This window comes from Camellia sinensis, chromosome 5 (assembly GCF_055761805.1).
Source record: "Camellia sinensis isolate YWXY chromosome 5, ASM5576180v1, whole genome shotgun sequence".
NCBI classification, from domain to species: Eukaryota; Viridiplantae; Streptophyta; class Magnoliopsida; order Ericales; family Theaceae; genus Camellia; species Camellia sinensis.
In genome coordinates this window covers 44,952,263-44,967,296 of record NC_138965.1, presented here as the reverse complement: position 1 = coordinate 44,967,296, position 15,034 = coordinate 44,952,263, and the positions used below count along the sequence as shown (strand labels likewise).

General features: G+C 35.7%; 3 protein-coding genes across 3 annotated transcripts; 2 read left to right on the top strand and 1 right to left on the bottom strand.

Annotated features, from left to right (window-relative positions):
- Nucleotides 1-1,811: 1,811 nt before the first annotated feature.
- LOC145791380 (elongation factor 1-gamma-like) lies at nt 1,812-3,778 on the bottom strand. Its single transcript, XM_082871733.1, has 4 exons — nt 3,757-3,778; nt 3,362-3,602; nt 2,515-2,627; nt 1,812-1,951 (listed from the first exon to the last, which is right to left on the bottom strand). The coding sequence occupies exons 1-4, from the start codon at nt 3,776-3,778 to the stop codon at nt 1,812-1,814; spliced, it is 516 nt and encodes a 171-aa protein (XP_082727859.1).
- A 4,908-nt stretch (nt 3,779-8,686) lies between these two features.
- On the top strand, nt 8,687-10,593 carry LOC114267375 (L10-interacting MYB domain-containing protein-like). The gene is made up of 4 exons (XM_082871732.1): nt 8,687-8,827; nt 8,913-9,038; nt 9,565-9,831; nt 9,964-10,593. Exons 1-4 carry the CDS (start codon nt 8,687-8,689, stop codon nt 10,591-10,593), a joined length of 1,164 nt encoding a protein of 387 aa, XP_082727858.1.
- A 567-nt stretch (nt 10,594-11,160) lies between these two features.
- Nucleotides 11,161-12,681, top strand: LOC145791379 (uncharacterized). The gene is made up of 2 exons (XM_082871731.1): nt 11,161-11,700; nt 12,115-12,681. Exons 1-2 carry the CDS (start codon nt 11,161-11,163, stop codon nt 12,679-12,681), a joined length of 1,107 nt encoding a protein of 368 aa, XP_082727857.1.
- Nucleotides 12,682-15,034: the final 2,353 nt, after the last annotated feature.

The window sequence follows — 15,034 nt, the reverse complement described above, 5'->3', positions numbered from 1 at the left end:
TAGCTCGGTCGGTGGTTGAGGCTTTCTAGTACGGCATTGTGCAAACCTAATCTAATTCGCTAGCTCGGGTAAATAAAGCAAAAGGTTCTTAGACCTACTTGAAACAACAAGTGTTCATAAAGTCTTAGCCCGATTGTTCAGTTTTGCTAAGACTTACACCTACTACAAACTACTTCCTAGTCCGGTTGGAGTATGATTTCGGATCTAAGATGTCCCAGTTCAGTTTTTTCGCAAAATCAGTAGTGATGGGTACTATTCAAGTTGTTCTTACTCGTTACAGAGAAAACTATTTTGAGAAGTGTTGTGAGAAAACACGTGTATACAAATAGTACATATAACCAGTCAAATGGAAAGCAAAAAAGGATTGAGGAATTACTTACAGATTGGAGAAGGAAGGATGTAGGTCTGAAACCATGAAGGTGATGTTGAAGATACAAGCTTCGCAGGGGCAAAAGTGGCAGCAATGGAGGTTCCAACAAGAAAGAGAGAAGATGAATAGCATAACGTGTTAGATTCAAAATGAGTGGTTTTTTGTGTGAAGAAGGGGAAATTGGGCGGGACTGTTCAAATTACGCGTAATACGAAGACGGCATGACAGCTTCATTGGGCTAATGATAGTATGCCATGTGTCCATGGAATGGGAAGCGATTCAGTTTTAGTACGACTGAAGAGACGTTTTGACCGGACAGATTGGTAGCACGATGTAAATTTAGGTCGGTTGGAAGGTTAAAGTTGTTTAGCTTGGTTGGAAGGCTAAAGTTGTTTAGCTCGGTTGGAAGGCTAAAGTTTTTTAGTTCGGTTGGAAGGCTAAAGTGTTTTTTAGCTCGGCTGGTAACAGGTAATTCCTATCATGCCTCGTAGATGGAATTAAGGGGCAATTGAGAGGGTAATTTATATATAAATTAGGCCGAGCTAGGTAATGGGTCATTCTGTGGGCCACGGTAAGAAGGGCTGAGTAAAAAGGCCTTGTAATTAGTCCGGTCCAGAAGAGCCTTGTAATTAGTCCGGTCCAAAAGAGCCTTGCAGATAGTCCGGTCCCTTGTAATTAGTTAGCTCGGTCACCACGGTTGGCGCGGTGACAGTTAGCTCGGTCATACTATGTTGGGCCGAAGTATGTTGAGCTTTCCTCGGAACCTTGCTATTCGTTAGCTCGATCCAAGCTCGATGTGATCAGTCCGGTCTCAAACAACACAGTTGGATTATGTCAAACCGAGGTACACGCAGTGAAAGGAAGGACCGAGCTAGTGGGAGCTCGGTCTAGTCTGCGGCTTTAGCGTGGCCATGTTATCTCAGTTGTATTGACATCCAACCGTTGTAGAACCATCTCACTTGGTTTAAGCAGTGAGGGGGGTGTTGAAAGATAAGCATTATCTTTCAGAAAGGTGATCCCTAGGAGGACTCTACATGGAGGAGTAAGAGTCCTACTTGAATTGTGCCACACGGAACCTATAAAAGCTCACAACATCACCTATGGAGAGGTAACACAACTTTGATTCTCGAATACACAGAGCTTTTGTCTATTTGTCTATTTTGTTGACTTAGGCATCGGAGAGGTATCCAGCACACACCCGCCGGCTAGCTCACGTTTGTGTTTTTAGGGAGTAAAGCGACGTCGTTTGGAGGAGCGCAGACTTGATCAACAGGATTATACGAGAAGATTATTTCTTGCTCGTACACCTATTATATCCTAGAATCCTCAACGTGCTAGCTTTCTAACTATTTGAAATAGAATAGAAATAAACTCAACCCGAAAGAAAGACAACATGACAAAAAACTAAGGTGGTGTAACTGTGAGGGCTTTCTTCATATCTTCACTTGAAGCACTTGGCATCCAAAAGAGCTTCTCCCTCAAAGGGCTCCTGATCTTCTATCATCTGGTTGACCCTCTCTTTCTGGGCTTCATCAGTTAAGTCGACCTTTCTCCAATCATAGAGCTCCATGTCATAGCACTCTTCCATTATTAATCAACATGAAATTAAAGGTACAGGAAGATGAAATGCATTGAGAGAGATTCGGAAAGTACAAAATACCCCTACTACTGCTACTCGCAACCATACAACCAACTCCTTGGCCTCACAATTTTTTTAAACAAAAAAAGTTCAAAAGGACTTAACAGAATATAAAATACATGATTCCCCACAAAATCAACCCACCAAAACACCCAAACTACTAAAATTATCTTTTCTAACACCCAAGCTAGTAACCCAATAATTTTATACACCTACTACACTCCCAATGCCCCACACTACCCAAGACCCACGCCACCCAGGCCTATGCTGCTGCACACACCCAGGCCTATGTTTCTGCACTCCCAAGGCCAACCACCCACCTGAACACAACTTATTCACCACGCCAAGACCCACACCTAAGTTGCTGCACTCCCAAGGCTACACAACGCCTATGCTGCTGCACTCCCGAGGCCACACCACCGGAAAACTCCATAGCCAACAACTCCATGGGCCAACACCGGAATCAACCATCGACCAACCACCCACCTAAACACAACTTAATCACCACGCCAGGACCCACGCCTATGCTGCTGCACTTCCAAGGCCACACCACCGGAAACTCCATAGCCAACAGCTCCATGGGCCAACACCAGAACCAACCATCGACCAACCACCCACCTGAACACAACTTAGTCTTCACGCCAAGACCCATGCCTATGTTGCTGCACTCCCAAGGCCACACCGGAAAACTCCAAAGCCAACACCCAATACCCAAGACCCACAACTTATTCTTCCGAACACACACTAACCAACCACCCACCTGAACACAACTTAAACACCTATGCTGCTGCACTACCAAAGCCCACACGATCCAACCACCGACCAACCGCTGGGACACCTCCATACATTTGGAAGAAGTTTATCCCTCAAACTCTCACCCGAAGAGGAACGCTCGAATGAAAACCAGACAAATCTGGATCGACTACACCCCCTCAAACAAAGCATCGATACATCTCCATAATCTGAACCAGAGATCACCCCTCAAGCTCTTACTCGCATAAGAGCGCTCGAATGAAGATCCTGGATGTCCTCTATGCCGGTCCAACACGAATCACCTCCTCCATATTGACCCTTGTTCCAGGCAGCTATACGGCCCCGAAGCACCAGAAAATAATAACTACGGCAGCACACAAAACACACCTAGGTAGGAAAATAGTGGGGGAATCAAGTTTATGAAAAGGAATAACTAGCAAACAACGCCGAAAAGAGCTAGGCCAGCCGACCGCCATAGCCAAAGGCGGCGGCCGGCCGGCCCAAAATGAGATCTGGGGAGGAGGTTTTTAGAGAGAGAGAAGTTCTTAGGTTTTTAGAGCAAAAAAGAAAAGTGAATGTGTGATATTATAACTTAGCACTCTTCCATTATAAATTGAGGAATTTCCTGCCCACGGAAAAGCCACCGCCCCTTCACCTTGAATTGGGGCTCAGAGCCAATCACCAACATCTTCCCAAAGGCATACTTGCGTGCCAGATCCATCCGTTGAAGAAATCCACCAACCTTGTTCATAGTAACAAATGAGATCATGTTCTCATCATTGTACTTGTAATCGCAGAACCAAAGAGAGTGTCCCTCAGGATCATACATATCCCAGAAACCTGCAAAGAATATAACTTCATTAGATGTCTGAATATTAAAATATGTGCCTGCCACATTTACGGCAACAAGATTGTCGAACAAAAGAATAAAAACACATGCCTAGCCAACTAAAATTTCATCTCGATTGTATATTTCAAAATGAGTTTTCGTTACCCTCTACTCTACATGAAGCCATTTAGAATAGAAACTTTTTTGTCCGAACTTAAAGATGAACGCAAATTAAATGAAAAACAGAAGTTTTTAGAATAGCAGCTTCCTCAGCCTTCAAACAAAATAAATATGGAGTAAAGATAAAATAATTAGAAAAAATTAAAATTAACAAAAAAAAGAAAAATGATTAATAGTAAAAATAAAAATCAAACTTCTAAATAAGACCCAAAAAAATTTAAAATGTTATTCTTATTTTTCTGCAAGAGAAAAGCAAAAAACATAGGATATGAGAGATATGATACTATGGTGTCGTTTGGTAACACTTATACATTCTGCCACTAATTTTTTTTCCCAAACAGAATATGCACCAAAACTGTCAGTGCACCCAATCTAAAAGTCCTTGTAAGGTTTTAGTTTGCTCCATCGGTAAAGAAATTCTAATGAGCATAAGAATTTTTTTATTTAATGGGCAATAAAAAAAAACAATATTATTCACAAAGATGAAAATATTAAAGACAACAAATACCCCAAATAGGCAAATGCAAAAGTAACAAACCTTCTACATATCACAACATCACACACTTTCCGTCAATCTCTAAAAATTAAAAAAAATGGAATCCTATCAAAGATGACCTATGCTACACAGATTCTTTAAAATAAATCAAATATCATACCGTGTTGGACACTCAATACTCAGACAGGGGTATGGAACATATGTCGGTTACTTTTCAACAGTCACTTTTTATATAATTGTATATAACACTATTATTATATATACATATTGTTGTATAATTACTATAAATATTTTTTTGACATTGTAAGTTACACATAACATCATTTTATCTCACATACTTGATTAAAAATATTAAAATATGACATTTTTTTGCCGAGTCCATGTACCCTTAAAATTTAGGAGTACTTACGTGTAGGTCCTAATAAGTAGACTTATTGTCTAATAGGTCCTATGGGAAAAAGTCACTAATTGTAAGTTTTAACGACAATGTATAAAAATCATGATAAAAAAAAAGCACTAATTGTCAATTTTTAGTTACATATATAAAAAATCGTCACAAAAAAATTATTTTTAGCGACAATTTTACTAGGACTTAATGAAAATTAAGTCAAACTATTAAAACCTATTAGTAGTTTACCCTAAAATTTATGATTTGATGAGTGTGACCTCTAAATACATACCCACACCTGACACTCATACCCAAATCTATGTAACATAGAAGATGACAAGTAACAAATTCTATCCCATAAAGAGTCAACATGCTCTAGCTTATCCTTAAAAAATAAATCCATTACGCTACAACCACATAACCCAAAAAAAATTGAATAAAAAACACAATCCCAAAACATTTTTCACTTTCTTGTTGCAATCAGAACCTCAAAATTAGGTACCGTTTAGTAGAATTTTCTAAATATGATTTGATAATAGAGTTGTATTTTGAGTTTGTGAGTTTTTGAATTACGATTTGAGCGTGAAAAATTTGTTTGGTTATGAGTTTTGAATTGAGTTTTGAGTTTTTGAAATTAGAAAAGTTATTTGATTGAAAAATTTCCAACTCATAACCAAACACACAACTTAAAATTCTATTCAATACTCATATAAAAATTAAAAAAATTTCAAAAAATATTTTTTATTCACAATATAGAAATAACAGGTGCCAAAAAAAAAATAATAAAAACTGAATACTGTTCCGGTCAACCGATCGGACGTTTGAGGGAACGTCTGGGTTAGCCAAATTTTCTCGTCCAAAAAAGAGTTTCAAAAGGAGCTTTTAAAAGTAGGTGTGGAATTATAATTTGAAAGTTCAACACAAACACTACACTCAAATGAGTGGGTGAAAATGTGTTTGAGAACACAAAACGAAACACAGCCTTACTTTCTATCAAAATTTTTACAAAACAAAGTGCGCAGCAAAAAAGTTAGTGCACTTTAATAGGAGACAACAAGGAGAATGGAATAAAATTGATAGCAGCAACTCAAGCAAAAAATAATGGAATGAAACTGATAGCAGCAACTCAAGGAAAAAAGATGCCAAGGAGGGATAACTTTAATAGAAGGACTGAAGGAAACAGAACAAAAATTGACAAGTAAAGACTTCGGTCAGCACTATCAATTACAATGGTAGAGATAAAGGTGCAGAAGTGGAGAGTGATAAAGGATGGGTATGATGACATCATAACAGATGCCTATGGCACTTAGTTTAGAGTCTTGAGTGGGCCTTCCAGCTTGCAACGCAGATTTTGATGATGTAGAGGTTTTTCATTTGCCATGTTTATGTCCATGGGTACCTCTAATCTTATTTAGGCATCGTTTGGGAAGGCAATTCCAGGCTAAAGTAGCCAAGTCGCGACAAAAAAGGCTAATTCAGCCAAGTCACGACAAAATTGATTTTCACGGGTGTTGGGCGAGGCTGTGTGGTGTGAATTTACCGAATTGCCCCGAGAGGTTAAAATCTCTCCATCTGCAAAAAGCGGCTCACATTAGAGCTTATACACACCCATTGCAAAGCAGAGGAGAAGAAGAACGGAGCTATTGGAGGCCGGTGGACTGACCTTGGCAGAGGAAACCGCAACCGGAGATCGAAACCGCGGCGGCGAACAACAACCAACTCTCTCACACTCAAACCGATCTGCAGGTGATGATCTATGGCCTATCTGATTTGTTTTCTCTTCTTCTCATCTGCGTAGTTTATGTTCATAACAGCATCGGTTCATGGCCGATCTGTTGGCTCACGGTCGTTATTGGGTTGATTACACTTACATTACACACAGACCGGCCGCCGATCTGTCTCATCCGTAAATCTCGTCTTTTAGATCTGTTGTTATGTTCGAAATCTGTTCGCATCCAACAAATTTGGGGCAGATTTGTATATATACATATATATATATATATAATATCTTATCTGATTCAAATAGTTGGTCTGATTTATGAAAATCAGCTCTATTGATCTTATATATCTGTTCAGAATCACAAATTTGGGCCAGATATATGAAGGCACCGTTGTTTAAACAATCAAGGAAATGCAAATCTGTTCTACAATTGTTGTATCTGTTCGGTTATAGTTTCAAATGTAGATCCTTAATTTTTTTTTTTTTTTTATAAATAAGAAATGATGTTCCCATTTGTGAAATGCTCAATTCCCATTTGTGCTTAACAGAAATGCTCAATTCCCATTTGTGAAATGCTCAATTCCCCTGATTGTTGCCTAATAGAAATGCTCAATTCCCATTTGTGAAATTTTTTTTAATTACATAAAAAATATAATTCCAACTCAATTTGGGTTACAAGTTAGAGATATTAACAACAAATTGTCAAAATATATATAACTTATAGTCCAAAAAGAAAAAATTAAAAATTGTAATCAATTAAGCAATATATTAAAAATATATTGCGAAGATATTAAAAAAATATATGTGAAATGTATATTAGAAATTTTGATTTACAAGGTAAAGACTGTAAAAAATTTATTACACATATATGTCAAAATTTAATTATGAAAAACTTTATCATCAATATATGAATAAATGTTTTCAAAAAAGCCAAAAAATATATTGAAAATATATTACAAATTAGATGTATTAATTTGCGTATATTTTTTACTCAAGACGAAATGCTCAATTCTCAATTCAAAAAAATAAATTAATTGCATAAAAAATATTTTCCAACTAAATTTGGGAAGGAAGGTAGATATATTATCTACATATATTAACAACAAATTACAAAATATATTATATTTATATTAGAAATATATTAAACAAACAGTTTATTAAAAATACATTACAAACTTATTCGAAAGATATTAATAATGTATTAATATTATATATTACAAATTTAGAGATAAAAATATATGCGTGTAAAATTTTTATTACTCAGATATGACAAAATTTAATTATGAAAAACTATATCATAAATATATTCAGAAATATTTTCAAAATATGAAAAAATATATATATATTGAAAATATATTACAAATTAGATGTCTTAATTTGCGTATATTTTTTACTCAGGACGAAATGCTCATTTCTCATTTCTAAAAAATAAATTAATTAGCACCATAAATATTTTCGAACTACATTTGGGAAGGAAGGTAGATATATGTACATATATTAACAACAAATTACAAAATATATGAAATTTATATTAGAAATATATAAAAATAACAGTTTACTAAAAATATATTACAAAAATGTTTGACAGATATTAATAATGTATTAATATTATATATTACAAATTTAGAGGTAAACAATAAAGAGTGTAAAAGTTTTATTAAACAGATATGACTACATTTAATTATGAAAAACTATATCATAAATATATTCCAAAATGTTTTCTAAATAAAAAAATATATATATTGAAAATATATTACAGATTAGATGTATTAATTTGCGTTTATTTTTAACTCAACACGAAATGGTCAATTCTCATTTCTAAAAAATAAATTAATTAGCACCATAACTATTTTCGAACTACATTTGGGAAGGAAGCTACATATATTATGTACATATATTACCAACAAATTACAAAATATATCAAATTTATATTACAAATATATTAAAAAAATAGTTTATTTTGAATATATATTAAAAAAACGTTAGACAGATATTAATAATGTATTAATATTATATATTACAAATTTAGAGGTAAACAATAAAGAGTGTAAAAGTTTTATCAAACAGATATGACTACATGTAAGTATGAAAAAACTTTATCATAAATATATTCAAAAATGTAAATATATTCTCACTAATCCATTTTGCTGCCTATCATAAAAAATGTAGTACAAATATATTCTCACCAATCCATTTTGTTGCCTATCATAAAAAATATTATCAAAATATATTACAACATAGATTTATTAATTTGAGTACTCAATCGTGTTCATGTTGATTCATGTAAATTTACTTTATATTAAAGCGTAGCATGGCGTTGTTCACCTCTACTGCAACTTCCAGTACATGGCCAGGACGAATGTGTGCCTGTGGATATGGCCCGTGTATTGTTAGGATTTCCAGGTCCACCAAAAATCCAGGGCGTTCCTACTTTGCATGTCCCCGCCCTGTGGTGAGTGACCCAATCTTTACCGGTCATAACTTAATGAACATTAACAACCCATGAAACTAATAGTTCCATAATTTTCACTCATCAGCCTTGTGTCAGTTGGATTGGTTGGTGTGAAGAACGAAGCCATGAGAACCAAGGCTATGCGTCACCCGAAGATGAAATTGCCATGCAATTGCGGGCTGATGTCATAGACATTCAACAATCCTTGCGTGTGCTTAAGACCATTGTGTATGTGCTCTGCATTATCGTTGTCATTTTGTTGTGCCGTATGTAAGCATCGTTACCATGTTCTTAGTATGTACAAAGACGTTAGTATGTTTTCAATATGTTGTTAGTATGTAGTTAGTATGTTTGTAGTACGATGGTATTATGTTGTCGCATATGGGAGCCATAATACTAACTATCATATTTTTGTCCACTACTAACTTCCATGGAACCTGTGTACATACGTAAAAAATGTTTTCAATGGGTATATGCAAATTTATCTTCAGCATCATATATCTCTGTTTGTTGTTTTTAATGTGTCATCTGTTGTGCGTGTGTATATAACAACCAAATTTGTGATGTTAATCTTTTGTAACCATACATTAGTAATGGCTTCCACACGTACTTCGCCTCGTAACCACTCAAAAAGCAAAGGCGTTGTCAGTGACAAGTCAACCAGTCTTGAAGAGACACAAACTCAGTTAAGCCACAAGGCCTCATGGGACAGTAACTCAGTCTGAGTTTTCCTCCAGTTGATTGCAAATGAGATTAGTAAAGGAAATCGGCCATTCTTAGTCCTCAGCCAGGCAGGGTACAAGTCGTTGTCAAGGAAATTTCAGAGAAAAACAGGAAAAAAACATGGACTGAAACAGTTGAAGAATAAGTACATGAGCTTGAAAAAAGAGTGGCAAGCGTGGACGAAGTTGATGGATTCAAGCAAGGGAGTGTCCGGGATAGGCTTTGACTATGACACCGGTTTGTTTCAGGCACCTGACGAGTGGTGGGACAAGATGGAATCAGTAAGTACATGTACAAACAAGTTTCATATTTGTCATTTACCAGTACATTTTTTACTTCTTCATTCAACTTCAATAAAATTTATTTATATGAAATATAGCGTCTACCTCTTTTACACATATATATGTCTGCAGATCAACAAGGCGTGTGTGAAGTTCAGGAAGAAAACGTTGGAACACCGTGACTTGATGGAGACGGTTTTCATGGGGGCAGCAGCTACTGGGAAGCACCATTGGACCCCGGGAGAGAACCTTCCTGAAGCTGCTACGGACTCATCTGATTCAGTGCGTAGTTTGGGAGCCCAGCCATTTGCTGATCCGATACCCACAGGAGTACAGGACGTGGATTCTGATTCTTCATTGGAGCATGTGCCGATTGAAAAGGCAAAAAGGAAAAAGACGCCATCAACAAGTGTCTCAAAGTCAAAGAAGGCAACAAGTGGTGCGTCTGTTATTGCGGAAAGCATGAACAGAATGAGAGATGTGGTGCGTTCGAATAATCAGCAGGTCACGGTCAGGCACCTCACAGGCAACAAATCGCTGTACACTATTTCCGAGTGCATGCATAAACTGAGCAGTATTCCATCCCTGATTGGTACGCCGTTATTCCACTTCGCCTCCACACCTATGGATAACGCCGATTATCGGGAGGTCATGATGTGCCAGCCTGATGACGACTACATCATTGGATGGCTTACACAGAAGCAGCTCCAGTGTACTGCGTCGGGGCCATTTGCAAACCTGTTTGGGGGTCGCCGGATGTGATGGATCGGTCTTACGAGTGTTGAAGATGCATGTCCTTTTCTTCCTTTTTAAAACTTAGACTTATGGTACTGTTGGCTATATACTAAAACAGGATGGTGGTGTGTGCATGTTTTGCATTCTGTCTTTTTTTTTTTTCTTCTTGCTAGCTACGGGCAGCAACAAGTTTTAGGTAAGTGCATGGGTTGACTGACCGGAAGCATGGTTGTGCTTCGTTTTTGGGAAATGAATGGGATGTTTACGTTTTAATATTTTGTGTCGCTACGTTTAAGACAGGGAATTACGTTTTAGATGCACACTTCTGAATGCATATATGTCGCAAGTTCTTTTGTTAGTTTTGTGGTTGTTACCACCATGGCCCCCCTGTAAAGCATAAGTTGAACAGCTTCTTTTTTTTGTGCAATTCATATGATCATGCGTTCCAAAGGACATTGGTCACAGCATTGCTTTCATTAAAAACAATGTCGGCATTGTATAATTGCAAAATTCAATATAATTCAAGTCAATGAATCACGTGCCAACTGATTGAAAGGCTGCCACTTTTGTAGGTTTCGCATCAACGAAGACGCGATGAATCCCTGGGATGGAAGCAACCATGATGAAATAATGGAAATGCTTAATCAAATGGCGGTCCAGGTGCAACAAGAAATTAACTGCATATTTCTACAAGCATGCCAGTTGGCGACAGAATGGTACCAAAAACACATGAATAAAACGCCATGTCGCACTTCTATACTAACCGAGAATACATGGATATGCGAACTATATGCGGGGCATATGGGTCGCTTTGAGGAAAATGTTTGCATGCCGAAGGAAGTTTTTGCCGCATTGTGTGAGACATTAGTAAATGATTTTGGGTTACAAGTCCCGCAATGTCCACATGGCTTAGCTGTTGAAGAAAGTGTTGCGATGTTTATCCATGTCTTGAAAGGGAAGCAAAATCGGGAAATCCAGGAACGGTTCCAACATTCCGAGGAGACTGTGTCAAGGCACGTGCATAACGTATTAAATTCCATGAAAGAGTTCATTGTTGTCCATTGCCGGCCCACATACAGTCAGCATCGTATACATCCATACGTGCGGTCTAGACGGAAATACCTACCGTTCAAGGTACTTCAGCAAAACATGATTGACATATAAATCAAGACAATATATATGGTTTTTGTTATTAACTGCACGTGACAAATTTGAAACACTTGTTACAAAGTTACGAAACAAAACATATGATCCATGTTTACAAGACTGCATTGGCGCAATAGACGGAACACATGTCAGTGCATGGGTTACGGGGCTAGATGCGGCAACATATTTTGGTAGGAAATACTGTCACACACAAAATATAATGGCCGCTGTCGATTTTGACATGTGTTTCATATTCATTTCTTGCGGATGGGAAGGAAGTATGCATGATAGTCGCATATTCAACGAGATACCAACAAATGAGAATGTCCCCTTCCCACATCCTGACGAAGGTAACACATGGTCCTGTTAATAGATTTAATAATGTATTAATTTTTTCCTCAGAAAGCGTTATATGAAAATGACGCAGAATGTTCGTTTTTTGTGTCATACATTGTTGTCATATCTGCAGGCAAATATTATCTTGTCGATTCTAGCTATCCAAACCGGATTGGTTACTTAGCACCATTCAAAGGTGACCGTTACCACCAACAAGAATTCCGACGTATTGCACGGAACAGGATGGCAAACACGCCAAGGGAATTATTTAACAAAGTGCACTCGTCCTTACGCAGTGTGGTGGAACGCACTTTCGGTGCCTGGAAACAGCGATGGGGGTTTATTCGAGACATGCCTCGGTATGACTTTGCAAATGTGCAAGTTCATTTAGTAGGTGCGTCAATGGCATTACATAATTATATACGGCGAAACACAGGTAACCCAACAACTGTTCAGCCAATCTGTGACGAGGAAGAGGCTATGACAATAGTAAATGCCATACCAGAAGTTGAACATGACGAGGATGGTTTAATGGTTGGAGATGAGGACCCCCATATGGCATTGGTCCGCCTTCACATACGCGACAAATTATGTTGCATGCGTAAGAACGGAATGTTAGGAAATATATACTAGTCAAAATAATTTTCGTATGGTTGTCACATAATGACACACGTGAAATAGACTGTATTCAAATATATTATCATGTACAATATGTATGAGTTTCCACGGGAATGTAACCTCTTCCAGTTGCTGACGTGCCTACCTTTGAAAAACAACAATCTATACGAATTTTGCATTTGGAAAAACAAAAAAAAGGTGAAACAGATAAAAACAAATGGAAAAGAAAAAGAATAGACAAATTGTCATGTGCGACGTAAATTACAAATAAATGAAACACATAAATATATTAAAAAAAAGTTATTGTATACCAATTAAAAAAAAAACAAGACATACTTAAAAATAAAAATCCAAGACAAAAAAAAAAACATAGTTATAGTAAAAAAAATAAACAATAAAAAGACAAAAACATAAATTCGCAAATAAAAATCAAAAAATTTAAGCACAATAGGCCAAATCCAAACCCAAAATTAAAAAAAGGAACAGGAAAAAAAATTAAACAAAATACGAAAAATCCAAGCGCAAAATAAAAAAATTCAAAGAAAAAAAAAATTAGCGCAAAATCTGAAAAATATATTCAAAAAAGAAATAAAAAATAAAAAATTTGGATTTGCAAAATTCGGGAGATCGAAACCCAACATGAAAAAATTGTCAACAAAAAAAATAAAGCAAAAAATGCTAAAGCGAAACCCCCAAAAAATAAAAAAAAACAAAAAAAACGCAAAATCGAAACCCTACATAAAAAAATTAAAATAAAAAAGAAGAACCAAAATATGGCAATTCCAAACCCAAAATAAAAAAAATGAAAAATAAAAAAATTAAGCAAAAGTCGGTATATCGACACCCAATATACAAAAAAAAAAAAAAAAACCGAAATCCAAACCCAAAAAAAAAAAAAGGAAAATAGGCGAAATCGAAACCTAACAGAAAAAATTAAAATAAAAAATAACAAAAATATGCCAAATCCAAAAAATATATATATATATATATATTAAGCAAAAAGCCAAAATTGTAAAAAAAAAAAAAAAAAAAAAAAAAAAAAAAAAAGAAAAAAAACGGAAATAATGCCAAATCCCAACCCAAATTAAAAAATAAAAAAAATGAAAAAGGGCAATTTGGTCTTTTAACAAGATGACACCTCACCAAAAAGCCCAAAAAGCCAAAAAGCCCTTCCCAAATCAGGCTTTTTAGCCCCAGACTAAAATAGCCAAAAAAGCCAAAAAGTCAAAAAGCCAACCCACTTCCCAAACGGGGGCTTACTTATCACAGTAAGTTTTAATTTGCTGCAAAAGTAAAGAGAATTTAGCGAAAATGAGAATCCTAAAAGTGGAACAAGATTTCATCTATGTAGCACAAGTATAGATATAAGTATTGGTACTAGTATGATATAAGTATGTCAAACAGTGAAATCTAAAAAAATGTAGGAAATGAATGCAGGTACGATTGGGTGCATTCATAAAAAATATTTATTTTTAATTTAGAATAATGCAAAAATTATTTAAATGATTTAGTTGGTCAAGGCCTCGTTTAGCAAGCGCTTATTTTTGCCTAAAAATCAAAAAATTACTAAAAAAGGCCAAAAAGTCTATAATTTTATCCGACACACCTACCCTATGTTGCAATCACGTGATTTGTGGCCTTGGCAGAGGTCAAATGACTTTTTTATCCCTCCTTTTTGTTTTTATTTTTAATTTTTAATTTTTGTCCAAACCCAGCCTTTATGTCAAAACCTATGTTCAAGTACAAAATTAGTTGCTGTGTTCAAGTACAAAAAGCCTACAATTGTATTGTTTGTTTTTCGTTTCCGTGTTCTTTTTTTTGGGGGGGGGAGGGGGGTTGGGTTTTTCTGGAAAGACCTGTTTTTGTACATATTTTTACAAAATTTGTAACAAAATATATTATACAATAATTACACAACAACACAGAAAATGTATTGTATTGATTTACATTTTTTTTATTGTTTCCATTTTATTTTCTCACAATTCTTTTCACACATGTTCTGGTTTTTTTTTTTTTTTTTCCAGTGTTTTTATGTTAGGTGTATATAATACTTAAATAAATTGCTTATAATGTTAAAATAATGCAGTGCAAAACAAAAGTACGAAATACTTTTAATTCTAATTTTTTGATAAGTGAATCCTAAAAAACCAAACCAAACAAACTGACTACATTTCACAAATTACATGATATCATTTTCATAAATTATTTGTTTTTTTTTATGGGAACTTTTGTCGAAATACCAAGTTGGTAAAGTCCAATATTTGATTTCTTTTTATATATTTTTTGAGAAAAATAGTGTTTTGCATTTGTTTTGGTATTGATGTGTTCATGAGTTTTTAATGAAGATTTGAAAGCAGTTTAGACAGAT

Coding starts and splice junctions, on each gene's coding strand:
- LOC145791380 (XM_082871733.1), bottom strand. CDS start 3,778: ATGGCTTCATGTAGAGTAGAGG. Junction 2,628..3,361: donor CCTCAATTTATAATGGAAGA/GTGCTAAGTTAT, acceptor AGTTGTGTTCAG/GTGGGTGGTTGGTCGATGGT. Junction 1,952..2,514: donor TAGGCGTGGGTCCTGGCGTG/GTGATTAAGTTG, acceptor TAATAATGGAAG/AGTGCTATGACATGGAGCTC.
- LOC114267375 (XM_082871732.1), top strand. CDS start 8,687: ATGGCGTTGTTCACCTCTACTGCAACTTCCAGTACATGGCCAGGACGA. Junction 8,828..8,912: donor TTGCATGTCCCCGCCCTGTG/GTGAGTGACCCA, acceptor TTCACTCATCAG/CCTTGTGTCAGTTGGATTGG. Junction 9,832..9,963: donor GGTGGGACAAGATGGAATCA/GTAAGTACATGT, acceptor ATATGTCTGCAG/ATCAACAAGGCGTGTGTGAA.
- LOC145791379 (XM_082871731.1), top strand. CDS start 11,161: ATGAATCCCTGGGATGGAAGCAACCATGATGAAATAATGGAAATGCTT. Junction 11,701..12,114: donor GGAAATACCTACCGTTCAAG/GTACTTCAGCAA, acceptor TTTTTTCCTCAG/AAAGCGTTATATGAAAATGA.